The 17,505-nt window shown below is 35.5% G+C and overlaps 1 protein-coding gene across 1 annotated transcript in view; it reads right to left on the bottom strand.

Annotated features, from left to right (window-relative positions):
- Nrk (Nik related kinase) overlaps positions 1-17,505 on the bottom strand; it is a 99,613-nt gene that overhangs the window by 54,114 nt on the left and 27,994 nt on the right. Inside the window, exons 3-4 of the mRNA XM_075956883.1 lie at positions 2,277-2,333; positions 703-774 (exon numbers count right to left, since the gene is read on the bottom strand). Of these exons, the coding sequence (XP_075812998.1) occupies positions 703-774; positions 2,277-2,333 (129 nt within the window). The remainder of the gene's footprint in view (positions 1-702; positions 775-2,276; positions 2,334-17,505) is intronic.

The raw sequence follows: 17,505 nt of genomic DNA, 5'->3' as shown, positions 1-17,505 counted from the left end.
ATATGAATAATAATTTTGGTTTTATGTGCATATAATATTTTGATAGAAAACTAAGGTCTTTTGAAAACTATACTTCTGTGTGTATGAACTTATTCTAAAGCCAGTGGTCATGGGTTAAGGAGCATCTCAAAAATTCTACAAGATGAAAGTATTTGACACTCCTTTTTGTGTTAAAGTATTGTGGACAAATATCTGAAGAGTGTTAGGATAGCACCCTGATGGCTTTTTACTTTGTATATTGACTTTGTAATATACAGAGTAGATAGGCAGAATTTGGATCATATACAATGATGTCTGTGATCAGTATAACTGAACAACAGTTATTCACTCTAAAGAAGACGTGCAACATGTAAAAAGGAGTTTGCTAAGGTCAATTTTAGGAGAAAAGTTATACTCGGTACAGTCAACTCTTCCTCTGTTGCTAGCTAATGAGAAGCTTCTATACTCTGTAGATACACTCAAGTTTGCCCTGCAGCCGATAATTTAGCATGCAAAGGAACATTTCTTCTAGGCCCTCCTCTTCTTTGACAGATGTTAGTGTTCAACTATGATGACTGAATCTATATGAACAGTAGAAGATATACACGTTATCCTTTCCAGCAGGAGCATTTTGGAGGGACCCAATATAGACAAAATGATGAACTGAAGCCTAAAATTAAAGGACAGCCTCTGGAGTTGCTAATGAAGATGTTTAGTACTCACACTGTATCTCCAGCCAACAGACTTTTGGTATTTATTCACTCTCACCCGCCTTCCTATTTCAGGCAAAGGAGTCTGGGGGGAAAAGCAAGGAAAATACTCTCAGACCTACTAGTACACTTTTGCAATCATTTATGCTAACCTATTTTTAGCTACTTTAGCACTAAATTGTAGAGGAATAAAACATCACTCCTTTCTTGCTTCCCATTAATTGTACTAATTTAAAAATTGAGCCCCCCTTCCTCCTTTCCTCCCTCCCTCCCTCCCTCCCTCCCTCCCTCCCTCCCTCCCTCCCTCCCTCCCTCCCTCCCTCCTTCCCTCCCCCTCTCTTTCTCTCTCTAGTTTTTCAAGATAGGGTTTCTCTAGGGTATTTTTTTGGAGTCCTGGCTGTCCTGGAACCAGCTCTTATAGACCATGCTGGCTTCAAACTCACAGAGATTTGCCTGTCTCTGCCTTTCAAGTGCTGGGATTAAATGCTTGCACCACCACAACACGACAAAATTCAGTCTCTTATGACATGTGTAAAGTGATAACTAAATTCATGGATGTAAATGACACATTAATGGGAAATTTTTATAATACTAAAGTGCTATTTTCCACTTAAAAATGCAGACGGTAAATATTGAGCATCTAGAGGCTTAAATTTTAAATATTTCAACAAAGATTTAATGTTGTTCTAGAGCTCCTGAGTTAAAAGAAGGAAATATGCATTTTACAAAGTATTACTAAAAAATGGAGGGTTATTTGGAAACTATGCTTTAAAAATCTGCAAAGCTCCTAAACCCCCTGAATCTCACGTTGGTTTGCAACATTTGACATTTTACTGGCAAAAGAAAAGTACTCTACTCTTTCTTCACTTTTCAAAGTAACATTTCATTGTAGGGTACAGCAGTGCCATAAAGCTACAAAGTCTTTCAAATATTTTTCCTTTTGGGTATAATAAAATAAAAATTTCTTAACTTCTGTTATGTTCATGTTAATATTATTTTGACAAAGTGAATTACTCAAGCTAAAGAAAGAGGGCAGAAATCAGTCCTTTGCAAATTCTTTGACAATAGATTATGAACTGTGAGGCAATTTTATGAATATTAGCAGGAACAGTGCCAATTAAATGGTCTCTTGCTTGTCTGTCTGAAAATATATGAAAAGCGTGCATCTTTGACAACTTTCCTTCTACCTGTCATTGACGATCTAATGGCCTCAACTCTCAAAGAAATTATCTGAGGAAAAACTAAGACAGAGTAGAACACTATTACCACAATACTAAAGGAAGTATTTTTGTTGCTAACCCCAGCAATAGATAACCACTGAAACTAGAGGGCAAGATAGGCATTTTCTCAAGTGGCTTATAAAGTCAAATACTTGGAATTTATGATGTGAATGAATCATTTTTAATGTGAAAATAAAAACCAGTAAGTATAATACACTGTTAACTGTGATTACATAACTACAATTATTTCAGCTTAACTCACTAGCATATAAAATCATTACTTCAACACAGTGCTTTTAGAGTTGTTTCTCCCATGCACACAGTATATGAAGTGCACAGCATACAGAGAGGGCACAGGTTAGATTACCTTCCGGGCATTCATTACTTTAACAGCTGTGAATGAACCCGTCTTTTCATGGAGTCCCTGAAAGAAAGGACAGTGATAAATGCCAAATGTTTGCTATTTACTTAGCTACCAAGAAACTAACAAAGCAAAATATATTAATTAAAGTCAAAGTCATAGCATGTTAATACATAACTATGTCGTCAACATTTACATAAATCTGAAGCACTTATGAAATGAAGCAAGCTTATTAGGTAGCTTAGATGTTTGTGCTTATGTTAAGCAGTGGACATAACTGATCATCTAAATTACTGAATATAACTAATAGTGTCGATTTGTGTTCCACCAAAGAATCCAGATGGAAAGTGCACATCTTCAATTAAGACAGCAACAAAAGGAAGACATGTTACTCTACACTTTTGACCACATTTATGTGGCACTGTGCAGAGATTATCTTCCTATTGAATATTTCTTCATACACACAATTTCCTCCATAGTGATCACTGATAAGAGTGACACATAATTAATTCAACAGCCTCTTAACTTCTTTTTTTTTTTTTTTGGTTTTTTGAGACAGGGTTTCTCTGTAGCTTTGGTGCCTGTCCTGGAACTAGCTCTTGTAGACCAGGCTGGCCTCGAACTCCCGGAGATCCGCCTGCCTCTGCCTCCCGAGTGCTGGGATTAAAGGAGTGTACCACCACCGCCCGGCTCTTAACTTCTTAATATGTCTTGAATCATAGGAACCAAAATCCTATGAACTATGTTCTGGAAGACTTTTTTTCTTACTGGCATCACAATGATGTCTAACATTGTAATCTTAGGCTAAATGAAAATCATAGATTATAATAATATCAAAGTAAACATATAGATTTTTAAATTAAAGCTTATTTTGGGTGCTAATTTTTAAAAAATATTTCATGCTGTGGTAATAGAAAAATACCAGTCCAGTGTTACTATGAGTAAGCTAAGTGGAATGCCTTATATGATAGTTCTCTAGCAGAAAATTATTCTTGGACTATATACTAAGTTGAGCAGTAATTTCCCAAATTCCAACTTCACCTTGTACTCCAGTTTGTGGCCTTGTTTGGTTATACCTGCATTTCTCCGTAGACACAGTGAATTACATCTTTCCTTTTTTTGATTCTAAGAGGTTATTCACGGGTCAAACTGCTATTCTGTTCATACTACTATTTTGTACAATATAAAGTGTTTGGCAGACTAGCAAAGATAATAATCATATATCACCTTTTTTGATTGACAGCAAAATTTAACACCTTGCAAAATTAGAACTCCATCACCACCATATTTGTGAACACATATTAGTGAGGTAATGGAATGTCACTAAGTGCTAGTAATCATGGTGTAAAGAAGCAGTTTGTTAATGTCCTCTCAATCTGTGATTGACTCTCATTTCAAAATTACACACGATTTGTACTAAAGTCGAGTTTCAAGAATTTACTCACTATTCCTGAAGGGAAACTAGACCCTAGGTCTTCAAATCATTTAATAGGTTAAGACAACCATTACAAGCTTCCACAGATGTCCAGCATATTTAAAAATACATAATTATATTCCTCATTATCCGCTATGTTCATCACCTTACGAGACCTGGATAGAGGTGGGCAGTCCTTGGGCTTCCCACAGGTCAGGGAACCCTGATTGCTCTTCGAGCAGATGAGGGAGGGGGACTTGATCGGGGGAGGGGGAGGGAAATGGGAAGCGGTTGCAGGGAGGAGGCAGAAATCCTTAATAAATAAATAAATTTAAAAAAATACATAATTATAAAGTGTTGTGATTAAGATAATATTTCAGGTAACATTTGTATACTGAGTTTTTTAACATTTAATATGAAATAATTTCAAATTCAGAGATTAGTTTAAAAAATATTGCAGAGTTCCTATGAATTCTTTTTCAGTTTTCTATAATGTTAGTATATTATGTTACCATGGTATAATAAATAAAAACAGTAAATTAATGTTGGTATGCTATTACTTTAAACTATATTACAGTTTATTTGTGATTTTCTTGGTCAACCACATTGTATAATGTATCTCAGCTTTGGTTTGTCTGATGCTTTCTTGTAATTATTCTGAGGTTGCACACTTGGGCAAGAAGTCCCTTTATAGCACATATAAGTGAAGTGTATTACAACATAACAATTATGATGTTTTGTCCTTGATCACTTGCCCTAAGACCTGTGAAGTTTCTCCACTATCAAGTCACTATTCTCCGTGTCACTGCATTTCAGTGAAAGTAACTGACGTTAATTGGGAGGGATAAGGTTATTCCTGACCAGCTATTTAGAGAATCTAGAAGGCACCTCTCTGAAATAAACTCATTGTTCAGTAGTGCCATCTTGTGGTTTGCTGATTATGTGGAAGCTGTTTTCTGATAAGAGCTGAAGATTCTGTAGCGAAAGATGTGTATCATTTGTAATGTGGGGGTTTAATGTGGCCTTTCCTTTTCCAGGTACAATTTGTGTTTTATGCATGTGAATTTTTTTGTAAATGTATGCAGAAAATGCTAAGAAATCAGACAGATTTTGTCTAAAATATTAAGAATTGTTATTGGTTCTCATGAGTATTGAAAAGTCCACAACTATAAATTGGATTTTGTCAACCACTTTCCCTACGGAAATATCAACAATATACAGAATCCATTAGTTGGACCGGAATAATAATCTTTAAAATATAAAACACTCAAAGATAATAGAAAGATAAGCTGTCTGGAGTCACAATTTTTAAGATATGTATGATTATGATAGTAAGGGAAAAGAAAACTCAAAAAATAGTTACTCATATAAATTCTTGAATCCTTAATAGAATCTCTTAAAGGGTTCAAGACAATTAATACAGGCTACTATTTAAAAAAAAGACATAAATAAGGTCCCAAATAGCTGTACTAGCAAATTATAATGTCTTCAGAACTAAACATGTACTCTTTTTACATATCTATTTGAAGTAACTCAGGAGAGAACATATACCCCTCAATGTGCTAATTTCAACTTGGCAAAGATTTGTGTTCTTAATTAATTTAGGTTAGTCAAATAAACAGCATTATTTAGTTTGCTTCCTCTGGGAAAAGCAGAGTTCATTATTGTGCTGTTGGTCTTGAATGTTAATATCAGCATTCTGAATATATCTTACTAACAAAAAATGCTACACACCCCTAAATTGAAGACAGTAGTCACAAACTTGTAGATATAATGTATACTTACATAAATGTATAATATGTAGATTTAATGTATAGGTAGTGTTTCTTTAATTGGAGACTAAACCTTGATATGCACAAAAGGTAAGGGGAGGTCATGAACACAATGTTGAAGGTTAAAGGACGACTTGTACTACTACTTGGTAGTCAGACTCCTCCAATTCCCTTGGAAAGTCAAATTACTACACTAAAGAATAGTTACAATTTGTGAAAGTGTCTTGAAAATAATAAAGGAAGGCTCATTTGAACACTAACATTCCAAAAGTAAATCTAACTGAACTTAGAACTACAGAAGAAATATATGACTTAGCGGTGTCCACATCGCCTAACATTCAGCCTTACCAGGTCCTAACTAACCAAGAAGTCAACCATCTCTCCAAGCCCAAATTTCCTTTCTGTTGGCACTGATCCTTTCAATTAAGCTTTTCTTGCTCTTTATTTCATACTTCTTCCCTTCATCTTTGGGGCTGCTTAGGTGAAGATGAGTGTCTGTTCCAGCTATTTGCCATTGGAATAGTTGGGAAACCGTCATGGAAGTGGAACAAATGTCAATGGGAACATGAATATGGCGCAGCATTTGAAAAGATTAGGGATTAAATCGTGGTCTCATGTGGAAAGAGCTTCATAAACAAATACTATCAGGCAATGATGACTGGGGAAACCCACCAAACACAAAAATATTAATAAATGGGGGAATGAGCATACAGGAAAAAAATGAAAACAGAACATCAGAGCACACCTGCTTTAGTCATATCTGAAATGTCAGCGGGAAAGTAAAATCTTGCTGAGAGGGGGAGAGAAGACATCGCTGATGAAATAAGCCATTAGTTGTCTATTGTATGACTGCCTTCTGTTAGCTGAACGTCTGATGCAAGCTTCAAAATCGTCAAGGCACTGAAAAGTCAGCACTGAATTGCAGTAATGATCAATTTCTTGGGGATTATACATTTTAAACCATAACAAATGATTTAAAATAGCAGTTGTGACAGCTGTGTTGGTAAAAATCCATCATTCTGCAACAGTTAATTACTATGTTTTCCCCTAGAAAGAATATAGGATAGTTCTTGATGGCCTTGTAATCTCCATTAAGCAATTTTTATATTATGTAGTTAAAGAAATTGTTGTGGAAAAACTGCCTTCTCTTCAGCCATTCATTCAGAGTCCCTCCAGTCATTTGCTTTGTTTGCAGTTGGCAAACTGAAAGCACCCACATGAATTTGTGGTGCAGAAAGACCACTCAGCTACTCTCGGTACTCATGTTCATTCTACAGCTGTGTGGCTTGCTTTTTATCCACACAGTGTTGTCCTTCATCATCTGTTTTGATCCCTAGGACAACATCCAACTGATTCTTGAAGGCTACCACAAGGGCAGCCATAAGCAGTATCTGGGAACACTTGCTGAGACAACATGACTAACTGAATAGTTTCTATAAACAGATCTATGCAGAAATACAAAAGCACGTGGTTGGCTGAAGGGTTTCAAAGAAGGTTAGTATGGCCTCCCAGGAACTATTCCTTCAGACTGGTTGTAAGGGTACTGTTTCTGACATGCATGTCTTCTCATTTTGTTTTCTTTTTCTTCATCCATCATACAAACCAGCTTAAAAAGCCCAAATTGACAGATGTTTTCAGAGTAATCAGTTCTTGGAGGTGTGATTAAAATCAGCAAAGATACAGCAAAGACGGAGGGGGAGAACTGAGGCCATGCATGGAATATCGATCACTCTTTACAAGGAGTTGTAGTATATTTTGAAAGAAAAATGAATTTTATGGGCTTCAAACTTAGATTTTTAAATATATGTTTTAAGGGACACAAATATGTGGATATTTGATCGATGATAATTACTAAATGACAAAATTCTCATTCCCACAAAGCCTAGGATACTGAAAGAACACACACTGATCATTACATTAGAATGAATGACTGCCAGAGAGCATTATGCAGAATATGTCAATATTTGTATGAGCATCTATCTCATTGGCACAAAGATTTTGGCAGAGCATGTGCATCAAAAATGGAAAAGTCTTCCTAGGTGTGATTGCTCTCCGCACTTGAAGATAACTCAGAGTAAGCAAGGGATTGTGCCTGGAAGCAAATGGAGCCTGAAACTGAATTAATACTATTGTAACATTGAAGCTTTAGGATTTAAGACTTCTATAATCAAACTATTATAACTTTCATGGAAAGTTACAGGGGAGAACAAAAAGCAGTCATTTTCTGTTAAGAATTCCAAAGAAGAAACTCTTTTAAGAGATCATAAATATTACTTATTATAAATATCACTTACAAAACAGTTGTTCTTTACAGGCCATTGCAAAGCTATGTCACATCTTTGCATAAAATAAGGGTAGGTTTATACTCCAGTTACCTAAGTTACATAAACTTAAATTATATAATCAATTGATAACTTATGTATCTGATACCCCAAACATTTTTTTACCTAATAAATAATTTACCTATTCCATCTACTTATAGATGACAGTTAAGGGAAATTTTCATTTTTACTTAACTTTAAGATCACAAGCATTCAGCAAATGTGTATTGGGCTAAACCAACTTAATTGAAATATGATTCTAAAACGGAAGGGGATGGGCCAAGTGGAGAGTGTAGACATGTGAGTGGTGGTGGGAAACATCATTTTATGCCACATAAAATAGGAGAAAATTTAGGAAGACCATAGTTCCTAATCATCACGATGATACACTCATATTTCCAGACAAAACCTCTTAAATGTTGCAGTATTGCACGGTACTCCAGGAATCCAAAGGACATTGATTTATCAGTAGGTGAATTTTCCTTCTTCAACCCTACAATCTTCTCTGTGGTTCCACTGGGAGGCCACTTAGAGTTCCAAACAATTCTCAAGAAAGCCTCAAGTCTTAGAAAGACACATGCTAGTCCATGTCAGAGGGCAGGAACCCATAAGAAGTAAGCAGAACCAAGGCTCTTGCCAAACCCACACAAGGTTTGTCTGTCAGGTAGCATTACCTAATCCTCAGCTGTGCTACTATACTGAAACCTTCACTAACTATCTGCAGTAGATATTAATACTACATATTAATATTGTATATATACATACACACAGATGTGTACTTCTGTCAAGTCCAGTGCCATAAAGTAGTGAGAGCGTCAAGCACTTTACCTCTTTCTTTGATAGCAAACCATCCAATTACACAGACCTTGGCTAGTTGTAGTAAATGAATTCATAGTGAACCAGACTTTGAAAGTAAAAAGCTACAGAAGCATCAGAATAACCAGACAAACTAATGCTTTTCCTCTTCCAGAAATCTGGGACAGTCATGGTCATGCTTACTAGAACTGTGAACAGGCGGCAGAGGGCCTTTGCGGTTCCAGTGGCTTTGTAGCTTAGGGTCTGCCCTGTAATTTGAGGCAGTTATGTGTGCTTATACAGCAGCTTCAACTGACTTTTATTACCCTTGTTATTACTCCTGCAGGGAAAATAGGTCAAAATATGTAGCAACATCATTTGCAAATGCAGTTGCTCTCTCTGATACTACAGTGCACAAACAGAAAATTGCAAAAAATGTACAATAAAGTCCAATATACTTGACTAAAGTTGTATGTATGTGTGTGTGTATTAGAAATACATGAATGGCGGTTAGTAGGTAACTAAGAGATGCCCTCAATAGATTGCTACATAAGTCAGATCTAAAGGTGAAAAAAATACAAAACCTTTGAAAATTATTCTTACAAGTAGGTGGCATCATAAAACATCCAATGCTGGTCACTAATACAAGTTTAAAGTCATAGTCCACAGGAATAAAATGTTGGCTCAGAGGCTAAGAACACTAACTGCTTTCTCAGAGGACTTAAGCTTGGTTTCTAGCACCCATATCCGGTGGCTGATGAGCACCTGTAACCCTAGCTCTTTTGGCCCCTATTGGCAGTTGCATACACACGGAATGTTCATACACACACACATAGATGGGAGGGGCTTTTAAAATGTCAACCCTACAGCCTAGGACTGTATATGATGAGAAAACTATAACCTGCATGAGCCTAGTGCCCACGTACCTCAAATCCACTGACGACACTTCTAAGCATCATTATTCAGTAAAATATAGTGAAAACATGAGGAAGTCAAAGAGAGCTACACAGCTCACTGTGGATGCTTTTAAGCCTACGACAACTGCTTTCCTCGGAAAGCACATTACAAAAATAAGAGGGGGTTGAATACCAGAAGCCACTTGACTTTTCACATTCCTTCCCCTGCCTGCTCTCTGTCCCAGAGTTGCTTCTTTCCCTCTAAGATCTGTCTAGACTTCACCATGGGCTTTGTGTCAGGGCATGGGCAAGTGCAAAGAAACAAATTCCTTGTAAGTGCGCAGGTTCTAGCACGGACTGGATAATGCTTCCTCACAGTGTCTCAGTGTTTTAGCATGAACTGCCGTCTTTCCGCAATGCATGAATCAGCTAACACACTCACACAAAATGTATTCCATGTGTTCTGACAGATGTGACCTGCAGTGTCTCTAGTTCTACCAAGCAACTCAACTACTGAAAGAAACACGTTGAAACAGATGAGAAGAGGGCCATGACAACCAAAAGCAACAGCTTTGCCTTACAAATCCCCCCACTCAAAAGGAGAGTCTTAACTCTTCCAGGTCTGCCTATAGAGGGATAAACACAACAGCCCTGGGTATGAGTCTAAGGTAGAGAGGGTGTCTATGATTTCAAGGAAAGATTTAATGTGGAGCGTGGAACAGATTTCATTTAAGAAAATCACTGGGGAATATCAGTTCAATTTAATAAGGCAATCTTTAAATGTAAGGTAATATGAGAGATTAAGACAGTCACCTAAAGGAAACATACGTTTATGAATAAAAAAGATATAAAATACCATAAGAGCATACAGAGTATAACTTTGCCTTGTTAAAATTTGAGTTTCTTTTCTTTCCTACTTCATATTGTTTCATAACTTTCCCTCCTATATTGTTCACTACTAATCTCCAAATTTGTTAATTCACACAGCCAGTGATAGTATTAACAACAGATCCAAGACACAGTCCAAGAATCACTTCCTATTCTAGTCTTGGTGTTGTGTTCTTTTACTTTTTCCACCTGTCTCTGTACATTTTTAGTTATTCTGTATTCCCTTTAAACTATACAACAAGCTAGATATGTGATATAAAATCTAATGGTAATAAAGAATTTGAACAAATCTACTTTTACAAGTAGATTAAATAATCTCCCTTCAAGTAAGTCAATTATACTAATTGACTTAACAATATTTTATTCAGGCCCTCAGAAAATCTTTATGAATTATGCTGTAAATTTATTATTACTTGATATGTATTAAATATTGCAAACAAAAGCACTCTTTGATTAGATAAATATCTGAGAGAACATGTTTTTGAATTTATATTAAAGTAGTCATTTGCCTCCAAATTAGACACATAAGCATGTGGTTCATTTCTGAATGTATCATAAAGATTTAGTGTATTTTGTCATCGCTTTCTAATTTTTTTGGGGGGGGGGCTTATCAGGAGGGAGATGCTCAGTGGTCCCTCATGAAATCCTAAGTTCACATCCTGGAGAAGAAGAATTCCTCTCGTTTATTCTCCAAAGAGCCTTATATATCAAAACATAAACTGAGGGGGAAATTCATTAGCATTCCGTATCCTAGGTAACTAGGTAAATGTCTCCTGTCACGTCCACATCTACCTGTGTCTCCTGTGTCCCATTTTCCTGGTCTTTATGCTAGCTTTGTCACGTAGGCTGAATTAGAACCTCTTTTCAGGCATCCAGTATGTTTTGTAGAATACGAATTCTCTGAAATGTAGACTCAAGCATATAGTCAGGTTTTTTAATGTTCTATATGTGCATAGAAAGAATAGTCGCTAATTGTTTGGTAAAGAGTTCATCATAATTCAAGAAAATAAGGTTATCATTTTTTGTCAACTACATTTATAAAAATTTTGAAACAAAAGTCAAAGACTTTCACTGTAATTTTGGATGTACTGTATTAATATCATGTTGTATTTTTACTAATCCAACCTCATTTATTTTAGACATATTTTCCATTACTTTGCTTAAAAGTTCTTCTGTTTTAATATTAGAACAATAAATTTTAGAATTCAACTATATATTACACCTCTTATAGCTTATAAAAGTAAATGTGAACTAAGAAAACAATTCCATTTGAGACTTCACAGGAGAACTAAAATTGTACCATCAAAGAATCTTCTGATTTTGTTTCCTTTTTAAAAAACGTATCTGACTTTTATTGTTAGAAAGCTGTATGTACCACCTAGAATATTCACAAAGTGAAGAATTCCTTGAGCCTATTTTTAGGAAAATAAGACTAAAGTGTATTTCCATTCCCCATGGATTTCCAAAAAAAAAAAAAAATTCCAGTATTGGCAAGATAAAAATGAAGGGAAGATTCTGCAATGTATTTTCCACAGCATGGTGACAGGGCTGCCAGATCAATTCCTTTCTTCCTAAACAATTCTTCGTCTTCTTCAGTGACAGAAAAAGAGTTTGAGTCTTACAAAGAAAAGTGGCAAAGTAGGATGGTTTGTTTTACTTGGGTACTCTGATTTTATTTATTAATATACCAAGCCCCATTAAATTACAGGCCAAATAACAGATTTACATAAACTACAGTGCATCAGGCTTCGCCACTTGTATGGGCCCAAGCATTTGTTGCACACCTTAAGAGCTACTGGAGCATACTGCTATCGTTCTACTTAAACGAGGCAATTAAAAAAACGACTCAGGATGTCTACATCTGGTATTTAACACAAAAGTATTTTGTCTCCAAGGGTTTTTGCTGGTAATTGAGCCATGAGTCATTGTCAGCAGTGTAGTTTAAAGGTTGTTCTTACTGTCATGTACTGTATACTTTTATTTCGTTGTAAACTACGGTAAGTCGGAGAATATCTCAAGTCTTTATGGGGTAATACCTGAAAGACTGAGCTCAAGACCCCCTTAGTGACTGTTTTCTAGCAAAAACCAATCTGTCCTCAGAATGTACTTCTACCCCAACTGCTTTCCCATCCACTGTTCTCCCCCTACGATCACAATTAATGTCTTAGATGCACTGTTTTCTTATTACCTTGCTTAGTAGAACCCTTGCAAAATGTCTCATTATGCAGCTGCAAAGGAATGCAATAAGGAAATTTCCAAGCAGGAGGTGGGGGGGGGCAGAAAACATCTCACAAGGATGAAGGGAAACACAGTGCTATATGGGGAGTAGAAGGAGACAGCTCTATCCTGATGGAGTAACTTAGGACTGGGAAAGTGTAGAATACCCACAAGCTGCCTTCCTGACACAAGAGCTGAGAGAAATGGATCCAGAGGGAATAAAAGGAATGAAGAAAAGAGGAGAAAGAATAGAATGCTTTTTTTCTTGTGAAAGGGATAAAACTGGGGAGAGTTGTGGTTTTTATGTTAACTGATATTCAATAAGTGTTAGGATACTGAGTAATGTGTAGAGCCAAGTAACTCATGTGACTCGTTCTTTTTCTTTGGAATTTGTGAAATGTAGCTACTATTATAGCAAAATCTAGGTTCCCTGAATGACTTATTTTTTTCTAGTAAATTAATTCTGTCTTGACCCAGTATTCCCTTACAGAATGTCAATCAGAAACTGGTATTATTTTGGCAAGTTTAATCATCAAGTTGAAACAGGAAAATTATTTAGCCATTGAGAAATATATGTGTGTGTGATTCACATTTTATTTTAATTTTGCACACTTTGAACACAACTGTTTTTGCCACCAGTTAAAATAAATGCAGATTTCTATAAGCCTTAGATTTGTTTCTATAACTATTACACCTGATGGTTTCACATATTCTGTGTTAACATTTTGTTTAACTTTAAAGGATCTTCAAACACTTGAGGGTTTTTTTTTAATAAACAGACCAACTTGATTTTCAAAACTGCCAAGTCATAGCTGGCCTGTGGCCTGTAGAAGTGTCAAGATCTCCTCCATGTTGATGAGGTAACTAAATATACTATGCGGTATTATATGCTGACTGATGTTTTCATATTTCACTTAGATCTCTGGATATTAACTATTACTGAGAACTGTAGATTCTTTCCTCTTTTACTGATAATTGTATGGTCTGTCCTTTGATGAAGATATTAAATTCACAATATCTCTAAGTATATAATCTAAATAAAATGGAAATATAGAAAAACTAAGGTACAAATTTAAATCTCCTCACAAATGACAAATAGGTTCATGTCACAGAATGCCCTTGTATGGGGGAAACCTCAGAAGATCATTCTCTTGCATTTGTGAGCAAACTGACTTCTATAGTGAAAGTGTCTAGGAAATGCTTTAACGTAAGCCTTGCTTATATAATTCTTAGAAATCACTGTATGAGGTGACTAAAATGACAGTGTGAAAAAAAATCAGGTAAAAAAGTCAAGTCACTTAGAATTCTGAGATTGCCAGGCTCCTTCCTTCATCTGAAAAATTATAGAAAGTGACTTTTTGAATAGACTTCACTTCAATCAATTTGAATATTGTTACCATTAAAGGTGAAGAAATTACTGAGTTGTTAGTCTTAACAAGGAAGTTTGCAGGTACTAGGGTTGTTACACTGCAGGGAGAATAGGCCTAATGTTTACTTGAAAGATTCTTCAAGTATATAGAAGATCTTGGATGCTGCTTTATCTGTAGCAAGCTGATAAAATGAGACAAGTTTATGAAATATTTTGACTAAACATCAGTAAGAAACATTGAAAATGACAATTTTGCAAATATATATGTTTGTTCAACTAACCCAATAGTCTTGATGTACGGTAAGTCTGAATAGAGGGTGTTGCTACTCTTTTCCCCAATAGTATTCAATAACACAATTGCCTCCTTAACTTTTGCAACTTTAGCATCCTTAAAATTATCCCTGGTGTCTTCACAGTGACTTTTTCATGATATTTAGCAAGTGTAACTAATGTAATGAAATGATTTTGGTCATAATTTCATAAAATTCATATATTATACTATCCCACAACATACCAACTTTTCCTTATCTACCAACTATACAATATGATTTTCCACCCCTAGGCCAATCCCAAGAATGAATGGGATATACCATTTCCTGCTACATTTTATTTTTCTAATAACTAAAATCTTTACTTTCAAACCCATGACTTATCATACAGAAAGTTTAAACCCAAAGTGTGAGCTTGCTATGTACATACAGCGCCACTCTGCCACAAATATATTGCCTACTAGAATATATTCAGTAAATTTGCTAAGACGCATTAAGAAGATGGCATAAATACAACCCTCCCTATCCTGGGTCTAACATCTGTCACTAATTGTGTTCATCACAAATGTTGACTTAGGAAAGTTAAAGCCACAAATACATTCACTTTGGAGTCAACTTTTTCTCTATATAGTTTGTTTGTACATCAAATGATCCATATCCTGGTACCAAAATATTCTGTCACCCATTGCTAGCCTTTGAAACACATCTCTGGATAATCTCAGGAATCAAAGGAAAATCATGAGGAAGAAAGTATGTCTGAGACTTTAAAATACTTTTCTCTTCCTTTTAGATATGGATGATGACTTTCCTGTGATTCTTGTTTTGTGAAATGTCTTATGATTAGGTTTAATTAGTGCAGGATAATTATCTGGCTTCCTTTTCTTTTCCTGTTTGAATTTTAGTGGCTAATCAGTGAGGAATTCTTGGATTTTACAGACAGCACCAATGATGACATTTATATATTTTTTCCCAAACTAGCTACCAACTAAATACAAATTCAAGGTTAAACTAGTGTAGTGAAAATTAATTTATTATAACAGAGACTCAATTAAATTTTCCTTCTGGTTGTTGCCTCTGCGGTTTTGTTTTTATTTTGTTTTGTTTGCTAGTTTATTTTGAGCCAGAGTTTCAGTGTAGGCCCAAGCTAGCATGAAACTAACTCTGTTAGGAAGCATGCCTCCTCCTGACAGCAATAATGCCTTAGACTTAAAAGTGGTAGTATTGCAAGTATAAATGGCCACATCTGGCCACATTTGCATTCAGTGTTAAAAGTCACTATTCTTTCATGAGTATAAAATCCTTTCAATAATTACTTGACAGCAAGTAAGCTCACTTTTTATGTTACTATCTCATTTTCATGGAGGCAAAATGTCTAAACCAACTCCATAGCAAGAATAATTAATAGCCCTGACAATTACACAAAATAAATTAAAAATCTTTATATTTACAGCTTATTGGGATTTTTATGAGAATAGCAGCGCAAGTCAATGGAAACTGTTAAAGAACTTTAGCAAATAATACTGAGACTATAATTTTTTTAAACTTTCAACTTCTTTCTACTCTATACAGACAGTAACTCAAAATGAATAAACTACCTAAATACAAAAGATAAAAGTAAAACATAGTAGAAGAAAACTTATTTTTTAACTATGACCCCCCACAAAGCCCAAAGAAGTAAGGTAAACATAGATAAATTGAATTTATGAAAACTAAACTCTAAGGCTGGGGAGACAGGGGCGAAAGGATCACAAGTGTGAGTATATCCCTGGCTACATAGTATGTCTAAAGCACACCTGGGACACATGAGATCCTGTGTCAAAAATTGAAGTATAAAGACAATTCATGGAATAAGAGAAGATAATTATGTAGCTTCTCTGGGACTTGTATTGACAAAATATTTAAATATATTATTCAAGAAAGGTACACGAAAGGTCAAATGCTCATAACAAGGTATTCAAAATTATTGGTTATTAGGAAGTTGCCTCATCTGAGAAAAAGGAGTAACTTTTCCACATAGAGTTGTTTTTTAAAATTAAAAAGAAGGCTGGGTGGTGGTGGTACACACCTTTACTTCCAGAATTTGGGAGGCAGAAACAGGTGGATCTCTGTTTGAGGCCAGCCTGGGCTACAGAGTGAGTTCCAGGGCAAACTCTAAAGCTACACAGAGAAACCCTGTCTCAAAAAAAAAATAAGAAAGAAAAGAAAAGAAAAGAAAAGAAAGAAAAAGAAAAGAGACAAAATTAGAAATAAAAATATAAATACAAAAAGTATCACAATGCTTGACCCATAGTAAGCACTAAACACTGAAAAATCAAACAGAACTACTACATTCAATGCAAAGTTATAGGCTTGAGCTTCAAAAAGAAATCAAAATCAAATAGTATTCCAACATTATCATCAACCACTTTTGCATTCTTTCTAACTTTCTGCATGAAAATGAATCCCCAACTATGGATTTCCCCTCAAAATTTAAAGAAACTGTGCTACATGCCCACAGAAATACTATAAATTGTGGCAAAAATAATTTTGCTTGTGTGTCCCTACGTGAACAAGAAATTAGAGTAAAACAATTTTTAAAACTATAAAACTGGAAAGTCTCCTCCTTCCCGTCTCCACACTGCTCAAAATGTCCTGTGTCAACTAGATTCTGAGTTTTGTAACCTGATACATCATTTCAACCAGGTGGCTCCATCTTGACCCAGGCCCTGTTATAGGCAAACAGATGTTTCTCAAATTTCACATGACATTATCCATTCCACCTGTTTTTGTGACAGATGATTTACTTTCTGATACTTAAACAATTCTATTCCCGCCATCACCCTGCAAATCAGGTCACCTCAACAGAGAACCGCCTTAGTTTAATGAGATTCTAATGAAAACCCTTCAGTTTGCAGACACATAAACAAACTACAGAAAAGTAAAGTAACCTGATGTTGCCACTCGGATGAAGTATGTTCCTGGCCAAGCATGAGATTATGTCTGTGGGATCTCGGTCTCAATTCTTTCATCTGTAAAATTTTATCTTTTATTTTTATGGGATGGGGTCTTGCTATTTTGTTCAAGCTGACTTCAACAAGCAATCCTTCCCAGCCTTCCTATTTGTTACCCAAGAAAAGAGGTGCACATACCATGATTGGCTTTAGAATTTTACATTTTTATTATTTTGGTTGTCTGCCGTTAATTAATCTATGCATTTGTCTCATGTTTTCATTTTTCTTTATGTTTTTGAGAAGCTCACATGAGTACTGTATTGATATCATTTCCCCCTCCATCTTTTCCTTCCAACTCCTCTAA

Source organism: Microtus pennsylvanicus, chromosome X (assembly GCF_037038515.1).
Source record: "Microtus pennsylvanicus isolate mMicPen1 chromosome X, mMicPen1.hap1, whole genome shotgun sequence".
NCBI lineage: Eukaryota > Metazoa > Chordata > Mammalia > Rodentia > Cricetidae > Microtus > Microtus pennsylvanicus.
This window is presented reverse-complemented; position numbering and strand designations above follow the sequence as displayed.